At 35.5% G+C, this 21079-nt stretch overlaps 1 protein-coding gene across 3 annotated transcripts in view; it reads left to right on the top strand.

The window, feature by feature from the left end:
* CSMD3 (CUB and Sushi multiple domains 3) overlaps positions 1-21079 on the top strand; it is a 1469470-nt gene that overhangs the window by 319658 nt on the left and 1128733 nt on the right. For all 3 annotated transcript variants that reach the window (XM_070382828.1, XM_005887888.2, XM_005887887.2), the window contains exon 4: positions 3636-3830. In XM_070382828.1, coding sequence (XP_070238929.1) covers positions 3636-3830 — 195 coding nt within the window. The remainder of the gene's footprint in view (positions 1-3635; positions 3831-21079) is intronic.

The raw sequence follows: 21079 nt of genomic DNA, 5'->3' as shown, positions 1-21079 counted from the left end.
TCAGTCCTGGGTGTTCATTGGAAGGACTGATGTTGAAGCTGGAACTCCAATATTTTGGCCACCTAATGCGAAGAGCTGACTCATTGGAAAAGACCCTGATGCTGGGAAAGATTGAGGGCAGGAGGAGAAGGGGACGACAGAGGGTGAGATGGTTGGATGGCATCACTGACTCAATGGACATAGGTTTGGGTGGACTCCAGCAGTTGATGATGGATAGGGAGGCCTGGCATGCTGCAGTTCATGGGGTCGCAAAGAGTCTGACATGACTGAGCAACTGAACTGAACTGAAGGTGTGAAAATGAATGCTTAAATCAGAATATGGTTCAGAGTTGGTTTCAATGACTGAGGATATTAGATTCCTCAAACTGTTGATTTTTAGAAAGCAGGGAATGCGGTGTTTTTTACACTGGTACATATCATAGAGCATTGTTAATGGTAAACCTCAAGAGCTTCTGATGAATAAATTAATTAAATTAATTGTCAGTTCAGTTCAGTTGCTCAGTCGTGTCCGACTCCTTGCGACCCCATGAATCGCAGCATGCCAGGCCTCCCTGTCCATCGAGTCAGTGATGCCATCCAGCCATCTCATCCTCTGTTGTCCCCTTTCCCTCCTGCCCACAATCCCTCCCAGCATCAGATTACTTTGCAACGTGTATTACTGAGCTACCTCTCCATGTATATCTTCGTTTTCTCTTGAAATTCAAACTCTTGATTGCTGGTAGAAGCAGTGTTTAAAAATTAGTCTATCTTAGCTAGTTTTACAACTCTTATGGTAATGACAAAAAGCTAATTTTATGTAAAAGTTCATATTGCAACACTATTTAGAAAAATCAAGAATAAAACATGAATGTTTAATCAGAATATAGCATTTTTATTTTTTAATATAAATTTATTTTAATTGGAGGTTAATTACTTTACAATATAAATTTATTTATTTTAATTGGAGGTTAATTATTTTACAATATTGTATTGGTTTTGCCATACATCAACATGAATCCGCTATAGGTATCCCATGGACAGAGGACCCTGATGGGCTACATAGCATTGGGTTGCAGAGTTGGAGAGTAGCCCACCATTTTAAAAAATGCTATATATATACAGAATATATATATATATATTCCAGGCAAGAATACTGGTGTGGGTTGCCATTTCCTACTCCAGGGAATCTTCCGGATCAAACCACATCTGTCTCACTACATCTCCTGTATTGACAGATAGATTCTTTACCACTATCACTATCTGGGAAGCATATAATTCTTCCAGCTAATAACATATATTTCTTGGCTCTGCATTTTAAAATGGACATAAACAGCATAGAGAGAGAAGTCCCAAATTAAAGGGTTGGGAGGGGACAAAAAATAGAAACCATGAGCAATGGCTATACAATTGGGATCTATTAAACCTGAATGTGAAAGTTCTTAATGATGTGTTCATGAATTCCTCAATGTACAGAGGATGATGGGTAGGTTATTTTTAATGAAGGTCAAAGAACAAGGGCAAACAATAGCAGCAGTTTCCTGAAGAGGAGAACCAGATATATTTTGGATTTTTTTCTTTTAACTCAATTTTGAAACAGCCTAAATTATTATCTGTCTTTTGTTTTCAATATAATTCAGCCACAAGGCAAGAGGTAAGATTAGGTAATCTTTAAAACTCGAATCAGTGTTATTATGCATTCAGTGATTCACTTCATATGTTTTCTTTTTGCTTTAGTACTTTTTTCTGTGTAATGTTTATTTGTTCATGTAAATAAAAGTTAAATTTGAGCATAGCAACTATTTAGACACTTTTTCTTTTCCTCCTTTCATTTCTACACCTGAAGCTTCTTGTGAAATAATTTGGAAACTCCTTTTTCCCTAGATGTAAAAGTTCATGATAATTGAAGTCCTGACCTCAATTATTTCTTGAGGGGTGAGAGGGAAGGAACAGATTTATTCTAAAAACACAAGTGGTAATTTCATTAAAATTATTTCCTTTTTCTTTACTATATTCAAGGGATTGAATTCTTAACTCATTTCATCAAAACTTATTAACCTCCCCTCTCTTGCAGCAAACAGCTCATCTATTAATCAACTAAATTTTCTTAAAAATTAACTATTCCAAAATAAATTGTTCATTTCAAAAATATTTTGTAAAGAATGACTGAAAATTTACAGGAAATAAATGTGTTAAATTTTACTGAAAATGAACTATAGAATTTGCCTTTATGAAATGGTAAAGTGAAATATTAAAAATCATTAACCATGGTTACAGATACTTAAAATATTTTGCAAATAGTAGTTTATAATGTATAATTAAATGCTAAGGTAGCTTAATGAATTGCCTGTTATTTATAGAAACCATTGATATTTAATTAATAATAGTCAAGTTCTTTACATTTCTAGGCTTGGGAACTTTAAATAATTGCTTTAAACTGAAAGTATATACTTTATTTCTAATGTATATAAGGAAAGTTCTATGAATCTTCAATACTTCTTTCACTGATTGACCTCATTTGAAATTCATCACTGATTTTTTTCTTTTCAGTACCATTGAAAAATTAAACAAACAAAAAATTTTGTTCACTTAAGAAATACTCTCAAAAGTACCATGTGCATATTATGGGTAAAAATATAAAATTTCAGCTTTGTTTACTGCACTAATTATCCATAAATGATTGTTGATTTTATACAGTTGCTACTACATTTTATAAAGTGTTTTTTATTTTGGTATTTTTACTTAATATTTTTATTGATAAATCCCATGGATGGAGGAGCCTGGTAGGCTGCGGTCCATGGGGTCGCTAAGAGTCGGGCACGACTGAGCGACTTCACTTTCACTTTTCACTTTCATGCATTGGAGAAGAAAATGGCAATCCACTCCAGTATTCTTGCCTGGAGAATCCCAGGGACGGAGGAGCCTGGTGGGCTGTCGTCTACGGGGTCGCACAGAGTCGGACACGACTGAAGCGACTTAGCAGCAGCAGCAGCAGCAGCAGAAGCATCAAAGTAATGGAGAGTGTATTGATGAAACTTGATTTTTATATTACTGTGTTAGTAGAATATAACATTGAAAAAGCCACATAAATGATATTGCTCTTTTTAATTGTCTGTGAAATGTGATTTATTTGTTGTTTAGTTGCTCAGTTTTGTCTGACTCTTTTGTGACCCCATGGACTGTAACCCACCAGGCTCCTCTGTCCATGGGATTTCCCAGGCAAGAATATTGGAGTGGGTTGCTATTTCCTTCTCCAGGCGATCTTCCTGACTCAGGGCTAAAACCTGATTGTAAAATATGAGTAATAAACATTAATTTTAAAAATTGCTACAAAAATAATATAAAATATCTAAACCCAAGGATAGAACCCAGGTGTAAAATATGAATAATTAATCCTAATTTAAACAATTGTTACAAACTTAATAACAAATATCTAAATTTTTCTAGCATGAAGATAGGCATGTAATACCTATTCAGTAAAATTTTGGTCCTTTTCCATACTTCTCTGTTGATGTAATTGAAATAGAGGACATTTCCATTATTTTGTAAATCTTCTTAAAAGGAAAAAGGACATCTGTATCTACATGTAATTTTATAAATCTAAAACATAAAAATATGTATTAAAATAACTGTAAACTCCTCTTCCTTCTATTCTGTAGAATTGCAGAGTAGCTCTTGTGGAAATCCAGGAGTTCCACCCAAAGGTGTGTTATATGGTACAAGATTTGATGTTGGAGACAAGATCCGCTACAGCTGTGTAACTGGGTATATCCTCGATGGCCACCCTCAACTCACCTGTATAGCCAATTCAGTCAATACAGCCTCATGGGATTTTCCTGTTCCTATCTGTAGAGGTAAAGAAAAAAACAATGCTTATCTTTATGTTGACTGAGTATTGCTTTGCCATAATGAAAATATTTTAAAAATGAGTGATATATATTTGCAAAAGATATTTAGTGCTTGTTTCTTTTATAAAATCTGAGGCTTAGAAAAAAATAAGCACTTACAGTATATGACAGATTAAAGAAAATACTTGAAAACATTACTTGTGAAATAAGACAGTGCATTACATTATATATGTATGTATTTATGCATACATTGTGTATATGTGTCAATATTTATATTAGAAAAACATACAGAGTTTATGATGCATAGAACTTTAGACTGTCAGTCATAACTTTGTTTTCATTTTGAAATATTAACTGAATTTATTAATCTTTTAAAGATTTCTGATAGGTAAATTAGCTTGTGAATGTGTAAAATTAAGAATGCTGTATAATTTATTATTAATAATGATAAGGATCACTTGTATTATGGGAAAGCATAGTGATATACTAATGAGAACAAAGAGTCAAAGTACATAACCTAGAAGACAGACATATTCAACTTTAGTGGAATTTGTGCATGAATTTTGTTGTGGTTGTTCGACTATTTGTGACCCCATGGACTGCAGCACACCAGGCTCTTCCATCATCCACTACTGTCCAAAGTTTGCTCAAACTCATGTTCAGTGACTCAGTGACGCTATATAATAATCTTATCCTCTGCTGCTCCCTTCTCCTTTTGCCCTCAATTTTTCCCAGCATCGGGATATTTTCCATTGAGTTGGCTCTTCACATCAGGTGCCCAAAGTATTGGAGCTTCAACTTCAGCATCAGTCCTTCCAATGCATATTCAGGGTTGATTTCATTTAGGTTGGACTGGTTTGATTTCCTCACAGTCCAAGGGGACTCTTAAGAGTCTTCTCCAGCACCACAATTCAAAAGCATCAATTCTTTGGTGTTCAGCATTCTTTATGGCCCAATTCTCACATCTGTACATAACTACTGGAAAAACCATAGCTTTGACTATATGGACCTTTCTCTGCAACGTGATGTCTCTGCTTTTTATATTCTGATTTGCAGCAGTGATTTTCACCATTCTGTCTTCCAAGTAACTTACCGTATTTTCCTACTCAGTTATTCTACTGTTGAATCCTTCTAGTATATTGCTAATCTCTGTTTGTTTGTTCTTTAGTTCTTCTCAGTTCAGTTCAGTTCAGTGGCTCAGTCATGTCTGACTCTCTGCTCCCCTATGGACTATAGCACACCAGGCTTGCCTGTTCATCACCAACTTCCCAGAATTTGCTCAAACTCATATCCATCAAGTCGGTCATGCCATTCAACCATCTAATGATGCCAAAGTCCATCATTAGTTCTTCTTGGTCTTTGCTAATTATTTCTTGCATCTTCTCCATTCTCTTCCAAAATCCTGGACCATCTTATCTGTCATTATTCAGAATTCTTTTTTCTGGAAGGTTTCCTATCTCCACTTCATTCCATTGTCTTTCTGGGAATTTATCTTGTTCCTTCATCTGGGACATAATACTATTCTTTTCATTTTAGTTAACTTTCTGTTATTGTGGTATTCATTTTGGAGGTTACTGTCTCTGCTTTTTAATATGTTATCCTGTCTAGGTTTGTCTTAGCTTTCCTTCTAGGGAGCAAGCATATATTAATTTCATGGCTGTAGTCACCATCCATAGTGATTTTGGAGTCCGGGGAAGTAAGTTCTGTCACTGCTTCCACTTTTTCCCCTTCTATTTGCCATGAAGTTATGGGAAAGGATGCCATGATTTTAGTTTTTTTAATGTTGGGTTTAAGCCAGCTTTTTTCACTCTTTTCTTTCACCCTTATCAAGAGGCTTTTTAGTTCCTCTTCACTTTCTGTTATTAGAGTGGTATCATTGTTTCTGTTCTTTATTGTGCCCATCCTTGCATGAAATGTTCCCTTAATGCCTCCAATTTTCTATAAAAGATCTGTAGTCTTTCTCATCTGTTGTTTTCCTCTATTTTTTTTTTGCATTGTTCATTTTAAAAAGCCTTCTTATCTCTCCTTCTATTCTCTGAATCTCTGCATTCAGTTGGATATATCTTTCCCTTTCTCCCCTGCATGCTGCTTGTCTTCTTAACTCAGCTATTTGTAAAGCCTCCTCAGACAACCACTTTGCCTTTTTGCATTTCTTTTTCTTTCAGATATTTTTGGTTACTACCTCCTGTATAATGGTACAAATCTCCATCCATAGTCCTTCGGATACTTTGTCTACCAGATCTAATCCCTTAAATCTATTCATCACCTCCAGTGTATAATCATAAGGGATTTGATTTAGGTAACACCTGAATGGTTTAGTGGTTTTTTTCTACTTCTTTCAATTTAAACCTGAATTTTGAAATAAGGAGCTCATGATCTGAGAAACAGTCATTCTAGGTATTGTTTCTACTGACTCTATAGAGTTTCTCCTTCTTCAGCTACAAAGTACCTAATCAATCTGATTTCAGTTTTGACCATCTGGTGACATCCATGTGTAGACTCATCTCTTGGGTTGTTGGAAATGAGTCTTTGCTATGACCAGTGCGTTCTCTTAACAAAACTCTGTTAGCTTTTGCCCTGCTTCATTTTGTACTCTAAGACCAAACTTGCCTGTTATTCTGGTATCACTTGCATTCCTACTTTTGCAACCCAACCAGAAATTCTTTGGAAAAATCATAATCTCCAATCCTTCTTCCATTTTTTGAACAGGTTTTGTTCTTGTTGAGTTTTATAAGTGCTCCTTTATATTTTGGATTAGTTCAGTTCAGTTGCTCAGTCATGTCTGACTCTTTGTGACCCCATGAATCACAGCACGCCAGGCCTCCCTGTCCAACACAAACTCCCGGAGTCCTCCCAAACCCATGTCCATTGAGTCGATGATGCCATTCAAACATCTCAACCTCTGTCGTCCCCTTCTCCTCCTGCCCTCAATCCTTCCCAGCATCAGGATCTTTTCCAGTGAGTCAGCTCTTCGCATCAGGTGGCCAAAGTATTGGAGTTTCAGCTTCAACATCAGTCTTTCCAATGAACACCCAGGATTGATCTCCTTTAGGATGGACTGGTTGGATCTCCTTGCAGTCCAAGGGACTCTCAAGAGTCTTCTCCAACACCACAGTTCAAAAGCATCAATTCTTCGGCACTCAGCTTTCTTTATAGTCCAACTGTTACATCCATACATGACCACTGGAAAAACCATAACCTTGACTAGATGGACTGTTGTTGGTAAAGTGATGTCTCTACTTTTTAATATGCTCTCTGGGTTGATCATAACTTTCCTTCCAAGGAGAAAGTGTCTTTTAATTTCATGGCTGCAGGCACCATCTGCAGTGATTTTGAAACCCAGAAAAATAGAGTCAGCCACTGTTTCCACTGTTTCCCCATCTATTTGCCATGAAGTGATGGGACTGGATGCCATGATCTTAGTTTTCTGAATGTTGAGCTTTAAGCCAACTTTTCCACTCTCCTCTTCCATTTTCATCAAGAGGCTCTTTAGTTCTTCTTCGCTTTCTGCCATGAGGGTGGTGTTATCTGCATATCTGAGGTTACTGATATTTCTCCTGGCAATCTTGATTCCAGCTTGTGCTTCTTCCAGCCCAGCGTGTCTCATGATGTACTCTGCATATAAGTTAAATAAGCAGGGTGACAGTATACAGCCTTGAGGTACTCCTTTTCCTATTTGGAACCTGTTGTTCCATGTCCAGTTCTAACTGTTGCTTCCTGACTTGCATACAGATTTCTCAGGAGGCAGATCAGGTGGTCTGGTATTCCCATCTCTTTCAGAATTTTCCAGAGTTTATTTTTTTTTTATTCACATATTTATTGATTTATTTATTTTTTTTCAATTTTAATTAAAAAAAATTATACATGTGTTCCCCATCCTGAACCCTCCTCCCTCCTCCCTCCCCATACCATCCCTCTGGGTCGTCCCAGTGCACCAGCCCCAAGCATCCAGCATCGTGCATTGAACCTGGACTGGCATCTCGTTTCATACATGACATTTCACATGTTTCAATGCCATTCTCCCAAATCTTCCCACCCTCTCCCTCTCCCACAGAGTCCATAAGCCTGTTCTATACATCAGTGTCTCTTTTGCTGTCTCATATACAGGGTTATTGTTACCATCTTTCTAAATTCCATATATATGCGTTAGTATACTGTATTGGTGTTTGTCCTTCTGGCTTACTTCACTCTGTATAATAGGCTCCAGTTTCACAGTTTATTGTGATCCACACAGTCAAAGGCTTTGGCATAGTCAATAAAACAGAAATAGATGTTTTTCTGGAATTCTCTTGCTTTTGCAATGATCTGGCGGATACTGGCAATTTGATCTCTGGTTCCTCTGCCTTTTCTAAAACCAGCTTGAACATCAGAAAGTTCACGGTCACGTATTGCTGAAACCTGGCTTGGAGAATTTTAAGCATTACTTTACTAGCGTGTGAGATGAGTGCAGTTGTGCCGTAGTTTGAGCATTCTTTGGCATTGCCCTTCTTTGGAATGAAAACTGACCTTTTCCAGTCTTGTGCCCACTTCTGAGTTTCCCAAATTTGCTGGCATATTGAGTGCAGCACTTTTGCAGCATCATCTTTCAGGATTTGAAATAGCTCAACTGGAATTCCATCACCTCCACTAGCTTTGTTCGTAGTGTTGTTTTGGATAGTAAGCCCTTGTTTAATGTAGGGTTTGCAAGTGTCTTCTCCCATTCCATTAGGTGGTATTTTCATTTTGTTAGTCGTTTCCTTTGCTGTTCAGAAGCATTTTAGTTTGATGTAGCCCCATTTGTTTATTTTTGCTTTTGTTTCTCTTTTCTTGGAGACATATCCAGATAGATATTGCTAAGATCGATAACAAACTGTCTATACTGTCCATGCTTTTTTCTAGTCCTTTTATAGTTTTGAGTCTGTAATCTACTTTGAGTTGATGATTATAAATGGCAAAAAATAGTGGTCTGATTTTATTATTTTTCATTTGGCTATTCAGTTTTCACAGTGCCTTTCATTGAATACTATCCTTTGTCAATTGTATCTTCTTTGCTCATTTGTCATAAATTAATTTTCAATATATTTGTAGGTCTATCTGGGCTCTCAATTTTATTCTGTTGAGCTCTAGGTATGATTTTCTGCCAATATTATGCTATTTTAATTATTATAGCTTTGTAATATAATTTTAAATCAGTGTGAGATCTTTATTTTTGTCCTTTTTATGGAATTGCTTTAGTCACTCTGTGTCTTTTATGGTTTCATATAAATTTTAGGACTTTTTATTCTGTTTCTGGAAAAATGTTGGAATTTTTATAGGGATTGTGTTGAAAATGTAGATTGCTCTAGGTAGCATTTTCTTTAACAATGTTAATTCTTCCAACATTTTAACAGTGTTAATCCATAATAATGGAATATCTTTCCATTTCTGCCTTCTAGGCCTTTATTACATTGAAGTACTCTCCTCTATACCTATTTTGTAGAGAGATTTTTGTTATAAATGTGTGTTGAATCTTGTCAAATGCTTTTTCTGTATCTATTGAATTGTACATTATGATATTTATTTTTCATTTTTTATTGTGGTATATTTGTCTGTATACCCACATCTGTGTGTATGTATATATATATATATATATTCATATATTTATATATACATACCTCAACATGTATATCTCACATTGATTTGCAGATGTTGACCCATCCATTCACTCCAGGAATAAATCCCAATTGATCATGACTTATGATTTTTTAAATGCATTGTTGTATTAAGTTTAATATTTGTTGAGAATATTTACATATATGTTCATCAGAGAGGTTGATCTGTAATTTTCTTTTGTGTGTGTGTACTCGTCTGGTTTAGATATCAGGTTAATGTTAGTTTCATATAATGAGTTAGGAAACATTCCTCTTTTATAATTTTTTCGAAGAGTTTGGGAAGCATCAGTATTCAGTATTCTTTGAATATTTGGTAGAATTCACCTGTAAAGCTGTTTTGGGTCTGGAATTTTGTTTTTTGTGAGATTTCTGATTACTGTTTTAATTACCTTACCAGTTTTCAATCTATTCAGATTTTTTTATTTCTTTATGATTTAATCTTTGGATATTGTATGATTCTAAGAATATATCCATTTCTTCTTGGTTGTGCAGTTTGTTGGTGTATAGTTGCTCGTAGTATTTTTTTATAATCCTTTGTGTTTTTGTGATTCTGTGATATCTTTTGTTATTCCTTCCCTTTCATTTTGGATTTTGTTTATTTGAGCCTTCTTTCTTTCTTTTTTCCTTCATGATTCTAGCTAAAGCTTTATCTTTACAAATTCAGCTCTTAATTTCATCGATCATTTCTATTATGTTTTTAAATTTCATTTCAATTTATTTCTGCTGCGATCTATATTATTTTCCTCCTTCTAGGACTTTGTTCTTTTTTTCCTAGTTCTTTTAGGTGAAAAGTTAGATTGTATATTTGAAATTTTTTCTTGTTTCTTGAGATAGATCTGCTTGGCTATAAACTTTCCTTTTAGTACAACATTTGATGCATCTGATAGATTTTGTTATATTTTCTTTTCTTTTCCGTTGTCTCCAGGCATTTAAAAAATATTTTTAATATAATTTTTTTGTATATGTTGGTACTCCTGTGCTGGGGGTGTGCATATTGATAATTATTGTGTCTTCTTGATGAATTGTACCTTTTATCATTACAGTATGTCCATCTCTATCTCTTGTTACCATTTTTGGTTTGAATTCTGTCTCATATGAGTGTAGTTGGCTGCCATTGCATTGAGTATGGTCTTCCATCCCTTCCCTTTATGTCTATGCTCACCTTTAGAGCTGAGTTGAGTTTCCTGGACAGCATATATTTGGGTGTTTTTGTATTCTGTGTACTTTGTGTTATGACTGGTGAATTCAGCCTATTTATGTTTAGGGTGATTATTGACAAATAAGGGCTTAGTATTTCCATATTTTTTTTCTGGTTGCTCTGTATCTTTTTTTTTCTATTATTTCTATTATTAAAAATAATAATATTATTATTTTATTTTGATGATTTTCTATATTTTTCTCAGTTTCCTTTTCCTTTCTTTTTTTGCATCTCTGCTCTAGATTTATTTTTATGGTTACCATGAAGTTTATGTATAACATCTAATAAATAAAATCTTCTTTTTTACTGAAGTGTAGTTGATTTGCAGTGTTTCAGGTATAAAGCAAAGTAATCCAGTTATATCTATCTATTATTTTCTACTATAGGTTATTGTAAGATAGTGAGTATAGTTTCCTGTACTATACAGTAGGTCCTTGGTTATCTATTTTATATAGTGATGTATGTCTGTTAATCGCTGTTTCCCAATTTATTCTTCCTCACTTCCCCTTTGATAATGACAAGTTTGTTTTCTGTGTCTATGAGTCTAGTTCTGTTTTGTTATTAAGTTCCTTTAAATTATTTTTTTTAATTCCACATATAAGTGATATCATATATTTGTCTTTCTCAGTCTGACTTACTTTACTTAGTATAATAATCTCTAGGCCCATTCATGTTGCTACAAATGACATTATTTCATTTTTTTCAATGGCTGAGTAACATTCCATTATATATGTAATATAATATTTCATATGTATGTATATGTATATATGTGAATTTATATGTATGTATGCTGTATGCAATGTCTGCTTTATGTATTCACCTGTTGATGGACATTAGGATTGGTTCCATTTCTTGTCACTGGTAAATAGTGCTGCTGTGAACACTGGGTACGTATGTCTTTTTTTTTTTGTTTGTTTGTTTTGTTTTTTTTAATTTAATTTTATTTTTAAACTTTACAATACTGTATTAGTTTTGCCAAATATCGAAATGAATCCGCCACAGGTATATACCCGCATATGTTTTTTTGAATTAAAGTTTTAATCTTCTCTGGATATATGCCCTGGAGTGGGATTATTAGATTATATGGCAGCTCTTTTTTAAGTATTTTATGGAACCTCCATACTGTTCTTCACAGTGGCTGCACCAATTTACATTCCCATTTACCTTTTGTGAGGGATCCCTTTTCTCACATCTTCTCCAGAATTTATTAATTTTGGAATTTTTGATAATGGTCATTCCAACAGGTGTGAGAAATTTAGTTTTCATGTGCCTTTTCATGTACCTATTGGCCATCTGTATGTCTTCTTTGGAGAAATGTCTATTTGGGTTTTCTGTGCATTTTTTTTTTTTTATATTGAGTTGTATAAGCTGTTTGTATATTTTAGAAATTAACTCCTTGTTGGTTGCATTGTTTGCAAATATTCTCTCCCAGTTTGTAAAATGTCTTTTCATTTTGCTTATAGTTTCCTTTGCTATATAAAGGCTTTTAAGTTTAATTAATAATACATCTGATTTATTTTTGCTTTTGTTTTCTTTACCCTATGAAACAGATGCAAAAAAAAATGTTGCTGTACTTTGTATCAAAGTTTGTTTTGCCTATGTTTTTGGTAGGATTTTTATAGTATCCAGTCTTACATTTAGATCTTTAATACATTTAAAGTTTATTTTTATATATGGTGCTATGTTCTAATCTCGTTCATTGATGCATAACTGTTCAGTTTTTGCATAACTGCCTATTGAAGAAACAGTCTTTTCTCTGTCATATATTCTTGCCTCCTTTGTCATAGGTTGCTGCTGCTGCTATGTGGCTTCAGTCATGATTATAACTGTGGGCATGTTTCTGGGCCCTTTTCCATTCATCTATGTGTCAGTTTTTGTGCAAGTGCTATACTGTTTTGATGACTGCAATATAGTCTGATATCAGGGAGCATGATTCTGACAGTTCTGTTCTTTCTTGAGATTGTTTTGGCTATTGAGTATTTTTTATGTTTCCATACAGATTAAACAATTTTTGTTCCAGTTCTGTGAAACATACCATTGGTAATTTGATAAATACTGCATTGAATTTGTAGCTTGCCTTGGGTAATGTGATCGTTTTAATAATATTGATTCTTCCAGTCTGAGAACATAATATATCTTATCATTTGTTTATGTGGTCTTCAATTTCTTTCATCAACATCTTATAGTTTTTGCAGTACAGTTCTTTTGTGTCTTTAGGTAGGTTTATTTGTAGGTATTTTCTTGTTCTTTTTTGTTTGTTTGTTTTTAGTGGAGTGTAATTGCTTTCTGCTGTTGTGTTATCTCCTGCTGTACAACAAAGTGAATCAGCTGTATATATACATATATTTCATCCTCTTGATCTTCCCTCCCATTCCCCATCATAGCACTCCTCTAGGTCATCACAGAGCACTGAGCTGAGTTCCCTGTGCTATACAGCAGCTTCCCACTAGCTCTCTCTTTTACACATGGTAGTGAATATATTTCAATCCTAGTCTCTCAATTCTTCCCACCCTCTCCTTCCCCCTGGGCCATAAGTCTTCTCTATGTCTGCATCTTTATTCCTTCCCTGAAAATATGTTCACCAGTACCATTTTTCTAGATTCCATTTCTATATATGTTAAGATATGATATTTATTTTTCTCTTTCTGACTTATTTCACTTTGAGGAACAGACTCTAAGTTTATCTACCTGACTACAAAGGACCCAATTTCGTTCCTTTGTATGACTGAGTAATATTCCTTTGTATATATGTACCTCTTCTTCTTTATCCATTCATCTTTTGATAGACATTTAGGTTGATTGCATGTTCAGGCTATTGTGAATAGTGCTGCAGTCATACATTATGGTACATATGCCTTTTTGAATAATGGTTTTCTCAGGTTTTTTTATGCTCAGTGGTGGGATTGCTGGGCCATATGGTAGTTCTATTTTAGTTTTTTAAGGAACCTCTATACTGTTCTGCATGTTGGTTTTATCAATTTACATTCTCACCAACAGTGCAATAGTGTTCATTTTTCTCCACACCCTGTATAGCACTTAGTGTTTGTAGATATTTTTAATGCTGTCCATTCTGACCAGTGTGACGTGATACCTCATTGTGATTTTGATTTGCATTCCTCTGATAGTTAATGACGTTGAACAATTTTTCATTTGCCTGTTGGGCCCCCTGTATTATCATCTTTGGAGAAATTTCTATTTAGGTCCTCAGCCCATTTTTTTATTACTTCTTCTTTTTTTTTTTTTCTTTTTGAATATTGAGCTGCATGAGCTGCTTGTGTATTTTTAAGATTAATCCTTTATCAACTGTGTTGTCTGCAAGTACTTTCTCCCATTCTGAGGGTTGTTATTTTGTCTTATCTATGGTTTCCTTTGCTTTGCTACAGCTTTTGAGTTTAATTAAGTCCCATTTATTTATTTTTGTGTTTATTTTTATTACTCTTGGAGGTGGATCAAAAAGGATCTGCAATTTAGGTCACAGAGTGTTCTGACTATATTTTCCCTAAGAGTTTTATAGTGTCTGGCCTTATTTTTATGTCTTTAAACCATTTTGAGTTTGTTTTTGTGTATGGTGTTAGAAAGTGTTCTGATTTCATTCTTTTACACGTAGCTGTCCAGTTTTCACAGTACCATTTATTGAACAAGCTGTCTTTTCTCCATTTTATATTCTTTCCCCCTTTGTTAAAGATTAGTTGACCATAGGTGCATGGGTTAATCTCTGGACCTTCTATCCTATTCCATAGATCTGTATTTTCTGCCACTACTATGCTGTTTTGATTCCTGTATTCTGAAGTCAGGAAGCCTTGATGCAGTGGTAAATGGCATTCTTTTCTTAATTTCTCTTTCTGTATTTTGTTGTTAGTGTATAAAATACAACAGACTTCTTTATATTAATTTTGTGTCCTGCAGCTTTACCTGATTCATTGATGAGTTCTAGTAATTTTCTGGTAGTATCTTTGGGATTTTCTGTGTATAATTTAATCTGCAAACAGTGAAAGTTTTACATCTTCCTTTCCAATTTGGTTTCCTTTTTATTTATTTTTCTTTGATTGCTGTCAGTAAAGCATCCAAAACTATGTGGAATAAAGTTGGTGTAAGTGGTAATTCTTGTTTTGTTCCTGATCTTAGAGGCAATGTGTTCAACTTTTCACCACTACATATGATGTTAGCTGTGGGTTTGTTGTATATGGCCTTTATTATGTTGAGGTTTGTTACCTCTATTCTTACTTTTTGGATAGTTCTTATCATAAATGGATGTTAAATTTTACAGAAGCTTTTTCTACATTTATTGAGATGATCATATGACTTTGATTTTTCTATCGTTTAATGTGATGTGTCAACTGATTAATTTATAGATATTGAAAAATCCTTGCAACCCTGGGATAAATCTCACTTGGTCATGGAATATAATCCTTTTGATGTATTGTTAGATTTGGTTGGCTAGTATTTTGTTGAGGATTCTTGCACCCATATTCATCAGTTATATTGCCTTATAATTGTAATATTCTCTGGAGAGATTACATGCTGGGACATAAGCAAGCCTTGATAAGTTTAAGAAAACAGAAATTGTATTAAGCATCTTTTGTGACTGTAACACTATGAAATTAGAAATGAACTGCAAGAAAAAAGCTTTAAAAAAAAGCCACAAAATATGGAGTCTAGAAAATATTCCACTAAACAACGATTAGATCACTGAAGAAATGACAAGGAAATAAAAAATACTTAGAGACAAATGAAAATGAAAACCTGATGATCCAAAACCTATGGATACAGCAAAAGAAGTTCTTGCTTACCTCAGGAAACCAGAAAACCTTCAAATAAACTGCCTAATGTTATACCTAAAGCGACTAGAGAAAGAAAAACAAAACTCAAGATTAGTAGAAGGAAATAAATCATAAAGATTAGGGCAGAAATAAGTGAAATAGAGACTAAAAAAGAAATAGTAGAAAAGATCAACATAACTAAAAGCTGTTTCTTTGAAAAGAGCACAGAACTGAGAAACCTATAGCCAGACTCATCAAGAAAAAAAGGGAGAGGACACAAATCAACAAAATTAGAAATGAAAAAGGATAGGTAAGAACTGACATAACAGAAGTTGTGTGAGACTATTAAAAGCAAGTTTATGCCAATAATGTGCCTATATACAAAATGCTGGGCTATGTGAATCACAGGCTGGAATTAAGATTTCCAGGAGAAATAACTACAATCTCAAATATGCAGATAATACCACTCTAATGGCAGAGAGCAAAGAGGAACTAAAGAGTCTCTTGATGAGAGTGAAAGAGGAAAGTGAAAAAGCTGGCTTAAAACTCAACATTCAGAAAATGAAGACCATGGAATCTGGTCTCATCTCTTCGTGGCAAATGATGAGGAAAAATTGGAAACAGTAGCAGATTTTATTTTCCTGGGCTTCAAAATCACTGAGGATGGTGACTGCAGCCATGAAATGAAAAGACATTTGCTCCTTGGAAGAAAAACTGTGACAAACAGACAGCATATTAAAAAGCAGAGACGTTACTTTGCTGACAAAGATCCATCTAGTCAAAGGTATGATTTTTCCAGTCCTCATGTACAGATGTGAAAGTTGGACCATAAAGAAGGCTGAGTAACATAGAATTGATGCTTTTGAATTGTTGCACAAGAGAAGACTCTTGAGAGTTGCTTGGACAACATAGAGATCAAACAGTCAGTCCTAAAGGAAATCAGTCCTGAATATTCTTTGGAAGGACTGATGCTGAAGCTGAAGCTTCTACTTTGGCAGCCTGATGTGAAGAACCAACTCATTGGAAAAGATCTTGATGCCATGAAAGACTGAGGGCAAGAGGAAAAGGAGACAAAAGAGGATGAGATGATTGGTTAAAATCACTGGTTAGATGGACATGAGTTTGAGTAAACTCTGGGAGATAGTGAAGAACAGGAAAGCCTGGTGTGCTGCAGTCCATGGGGTCGCAAAGAGTTGGACATGATTTAGCAACTGAACAACAACAATAAATAACAGAAGTCCAGGACCAGATGGCTTCAAAGGCCAATCCTTTGAATTCTGCTGTTATTTCTTTAGGTAAACTCTCCTCTCCTTTTCCCACCCCCACTTTTCTCCTTTCTCCTGTTATCCTAGATTTTTTTCATAATAGAGTTGGATATTTCTCAAAACATTTCCTCTCCTTCCCCCACCCACTTTCTCCTCCTCATTCTTCTTTTTCTAGATTCTAATTCTCTTCTTCTGTCTTTATTATTTCTATATTTTATTTTCAACTTCACTAATTCTCTCTTCCATATGATCTGATTTGTTTTCAGTGTTTTAACATTATATCTTTCATCTCATTTATTGTATTCTTAAGCTCCATAATTTCTGTTTGGTTCCTTTTAGAGTTTCAATGTCTTTGGTAAAGTATTCCCTATGTTCAGTAATTTTATTCCTTATCTTGTTGAACTGCCTTTCTGAGTCTTCTTGTTGTTCACTGAGTTTCTTCATGGCAGTTATTTTGAATTTTTCATTAGTTAGAATTTAAATTTGGTTTCTAGAGAATTTTTTTTTGTGATACTGTGTTACCACAATTTTTCATGGGGCTTCATGAGCTGATACTATGCTGGACACCTTTCTCCTTTAGGTACATATTTTATTTTACCTTGATTCTAATGATTTTACAGATTAATAATTAGAGGCCTTTGTTTTGTTTTTCAATAGGTTGTGCTATAGCAATGTTTTGGGAGCTTCCTGTAGTTTTACTTGAGAATAAGTACTTTCTATTCTCTACCACCTTTGCTGGATGTGTTACCTGGAACCTTCATTGTAGCTGCTTGTGCCTCTGTGGGCACTGGGGCCTTGCTGCTACTAGAGTTGATATTGTAGCTGGCATCACCACTGGCATGGCAAGAACCTAAACTGTGTCCGGGATCTCCTGAGTCTTAAGTTCTGCTATGGTGGAGAGAAGAGGGAGAGTAGGGAGCTAGCTGTAGTTTTTTTTGTCTCTACTGTATCTGGTGTTATTAGATTCATAGTTGCTGCTGCTGTGGATTGGCAGGACTGCAGTGGTAGGTATCTTAACAGCTGGAGAGATCAGTTGGAGGCTCAGCTGTCACTGCTGCCAGGTTCTGTGGCCATGGGTCCCACTGTGGCTGGGTGTGCTGGAGTCATGTATGCCTCCTTCCTTGCTACGAGGTTCCCTAGGGTTGTGGGATCAGTTACTATGGTCAAGGGTCCAGGATCGCAGTCACTGTCTCAGCTGTTCCTCTGATTCTGCCTTCTGTATGTGTTCTAGCCCACCCACATTTACATGTACAGGTGTGTGGAACTCTCCAGCATCCTGGTGTGTTAGGCCAAATCATCCTTGTTAAGTTATGGATGTTTTACTGGTTGTTGTTTGAATGGAAGAGGCAAAGAGAGCATCTTGTTCCACCATGATGCAGATGGCACCCACTTGCTTCTCTTTCTATGACTGCTAATTAGCTACTACTTGCTTAAGTATTTGTAGTGTATTAGGAAACGTATAAGCATATTCACTTTTAAATTTCACAGTAAGAAACTGAAGCTCTAAAAAAAAAATACTCAAGAGTACTTATTAAATGTCAAGAACCTTGAAGAGTTTGAGATTTTACTTGAGTTAGAATTAACAGTTTCTCAGATGGTGAAAGAAGACTCAAGACTCTTGGGTAAGAATCAAATCAGTGTCTTTTTATTCACAAAAGTGTCAGACAGAGCGGTAGTGTTTGTCCCAGTTCTGCAAGCCCCAGTTCTCGTACAAAAGTCTGAGGCATCTGCATATTTTTTTGGTAGTATATATTGTTCTAGGAAAGGAATCATGAGATTAGGAACATTAAATCCTTTATAATGGACATACCTGCCCGTGCTCTTCAGAGAGATCCTATCTCTTTCTCCCAAGATTTTAAACAAACTTATCTTTCATCTGATAGAAAACACCTTTTCTGTCCTCTGAGGTTACTTGCTACACAGGTATCTTTGAAAAGATAGTTTTGTACAAAGAGAAAAAGGACAGTTGGTATCTCTGTTCACAAGATGTATAGAAACATGAAGATGAAGAAATGTCTGATGAAGAAATTTTTCCTGATTTGGTGTGTGGTGTATATGCCAGTTTGAATCCATTCTGTCAGGTTCCACAGCTTTAGCTTGATACCCCTTTGATACTTCAACAAAGTCATTTGCATCACTCTTCAAGAATGTTTAATGTTTAACCAGTCGCTCAGTCTTGTCCTACTCTTTGAATTTCAGCACGCCAGGCCTCCCTGTCCATCACCAACTCCCGGAGTTCACTCAGACTCACGTCCATCAAGCAGTGATGCCATCCATCCATCTCATCCTCTGTTGTCCCCTTCTCCTCTTGTCCCCAATACCTCCCAGCATCAGAGTCTTTTCCAGTGAGTCAGCTCTTCGCATGAGGTGGCCAAAGTACTGGAGTTTCAGCTTTAGCATCAGTCCTTCCAAAGAAATCCCAGGGCTGATCTCCTTCAGAATGGACTGGTTGGATCTCCTTGCATCCAAGAGACTCTCAAGAGTCTTCTCCAACACCACACTTCAAAAGCATCAATTCTTCGGCTCAGCTTTCTTCACAGTCCAACTCTCACATCCATACATGACCATTGGAAAAACCATAGCCTTGACTAGATGGACCTTTGTTGGCAAAGTAATGTCTCTGCTTTTGAATATGCTATCTAGGTTGGTCATAACTTTCCTTCCAAGGAGTAAGCATCTTTTAATTTCATGGCTGCAGTCACCATCTGCAGTGATTTTGGAGCCCAAAAAAATAAAGTCTGACACTGTTTCCACTGTTTCCCCATCTATTTTCCATGAAGTGATGGGACCAGATGCTATGATCTTCGTTTTCTGAATGTTGAGCTTTAAACCAACTTTTTCAGTCTCCACTTTCACTTTCATCAAGAGGCTTTTTAGTTCCTCTTCACTTTCTGCCATAAGGATGGTGTCATTTGCATATCTGAGGTTATTGATATTTCTCCCGGAAATCTTGATTCCAGCTTTTGCTTCTTCCAGCCCAGCATTTCTCATGATGTACTCTGCATATAAGTTAAATAAGCAGGGTGACAATATACAGCCTTGACGTACACCTTTTCCTATTTGGAACCAGTCTGTTGTTCCATGTCCAGTTCTAACTGTTGCTCCCTGAACTCCCTAAATATAAATAACTTATTAAGGTATTTAAAATCAAGGAGCATTTCAAGAGGTTTCAATGGAGTATTCCCAAGACTGTCTTGGAGTTAATTTCTGTTGTAGGGCTCTATTTTTTCCTTCTTCATTTAGCTAAAAACCTAAGGGGTCAGGAAGATCTGAATCAAAATACTGATTCCACCACTTACTCACTAGGGCCTTTGAGCAAAAATTTCATTATTTTGGAAAGTGTTTATTTAGCTAAAATAGAATAGATAGATAGACAAGCTAATTCACTCAATTGTATCTGACTCTTTGCAGCCCCCTGGACAGTCGCCCACCAGGCTCCTCTGTCTATGGGATTTCCAAAGCAAGAATACTAGAGTGGGTTGCCATTTCCTTCTCCAGGGGATCTACCTGACCCAGGGATTGAATTGTGTCTCCTTCTCTGGCAGGCAGATTCTTTACCACTGAGTCACTTGGAAGCCTCACTTGATAGCATCCTGATTCTTTATAACTTTGCATGGAGCTGATAACATTGTGATGATCTATTTATTGCTTTCTCTGGAGTTTATATATTCTCTCTTTGATGAAACACTTACCTTTAGAGAGTTATTTTGGTGATCCCTAAACATAACAGTTTAATTAAGAAAAATGAATGCCACATCAGCCTAGAGGGTATACTGCAAGGGTTTTCGTGCTTTTTCACAAGCATGATGAACTTTTCCAACACCCATCTGCTAGTATTTGTAAAGGCAATTAACTACTTACTGCTGTTTTAAATAATATTCTATAAAATTAAATAAAATTCCTGTACTCTAAGTCTGGAATGAAAATACCTGGCATACATACCTGTTCTGTACTCTCTCCTTTTGATAGACATTGCATGTCATTTATTCTCACTGAGTTTTAATGTGACCTCAAAGCCCTTCTCAATTCAGTGCTCCCCACACTTCTTGAAAATTAAAAGTACTTGGAAGACAAGGTGAAATGGTCTTGCTAGTCCTAGAATGACCATTCTAAAGTTCATAATGAGATTCTATATTCAGAATGGCATTTTGGTATACACAATCTGGGGCAAACTAATAAAAGTGCGTGTGAATATGACACATAAATTAAGTGTAACTTTGTGTTTTCCTTCCACATTTGCCATTACTATCTTGACAACATTATCTGGATACAAAATCTTTCACTAGCCCAATCATTTCACATAAAAGGATCTGGTCTCTTCATGTGAACCGCTATATTTTGTAGTAATGAGGAAAACATTTTCTCCATGCCTTTTAATAAACAAGCAAGAGAACCATAAGTC

Source organism: Bos mutus, chromosome 14 (assembly GCF_027580195.1).
Source record: "Bos mutus isolate GX-2022 chromosome 14, NWIPB_WYAK_1.1, whole genome shotgun sequence".
In the NCBI taxonomy this organism is placed as follows: domain Eukaryota; kingdom Metazoa; phylum Chordata; class Mammalia; order Artiodactyla; family Bovidae; genus Bos; species Bos mutus.
The sequence above is the reverse complement of the archived record's forward strand: the minus strand, read 5'-3'. Positions and strand labels throughout refer to the sequence as shown.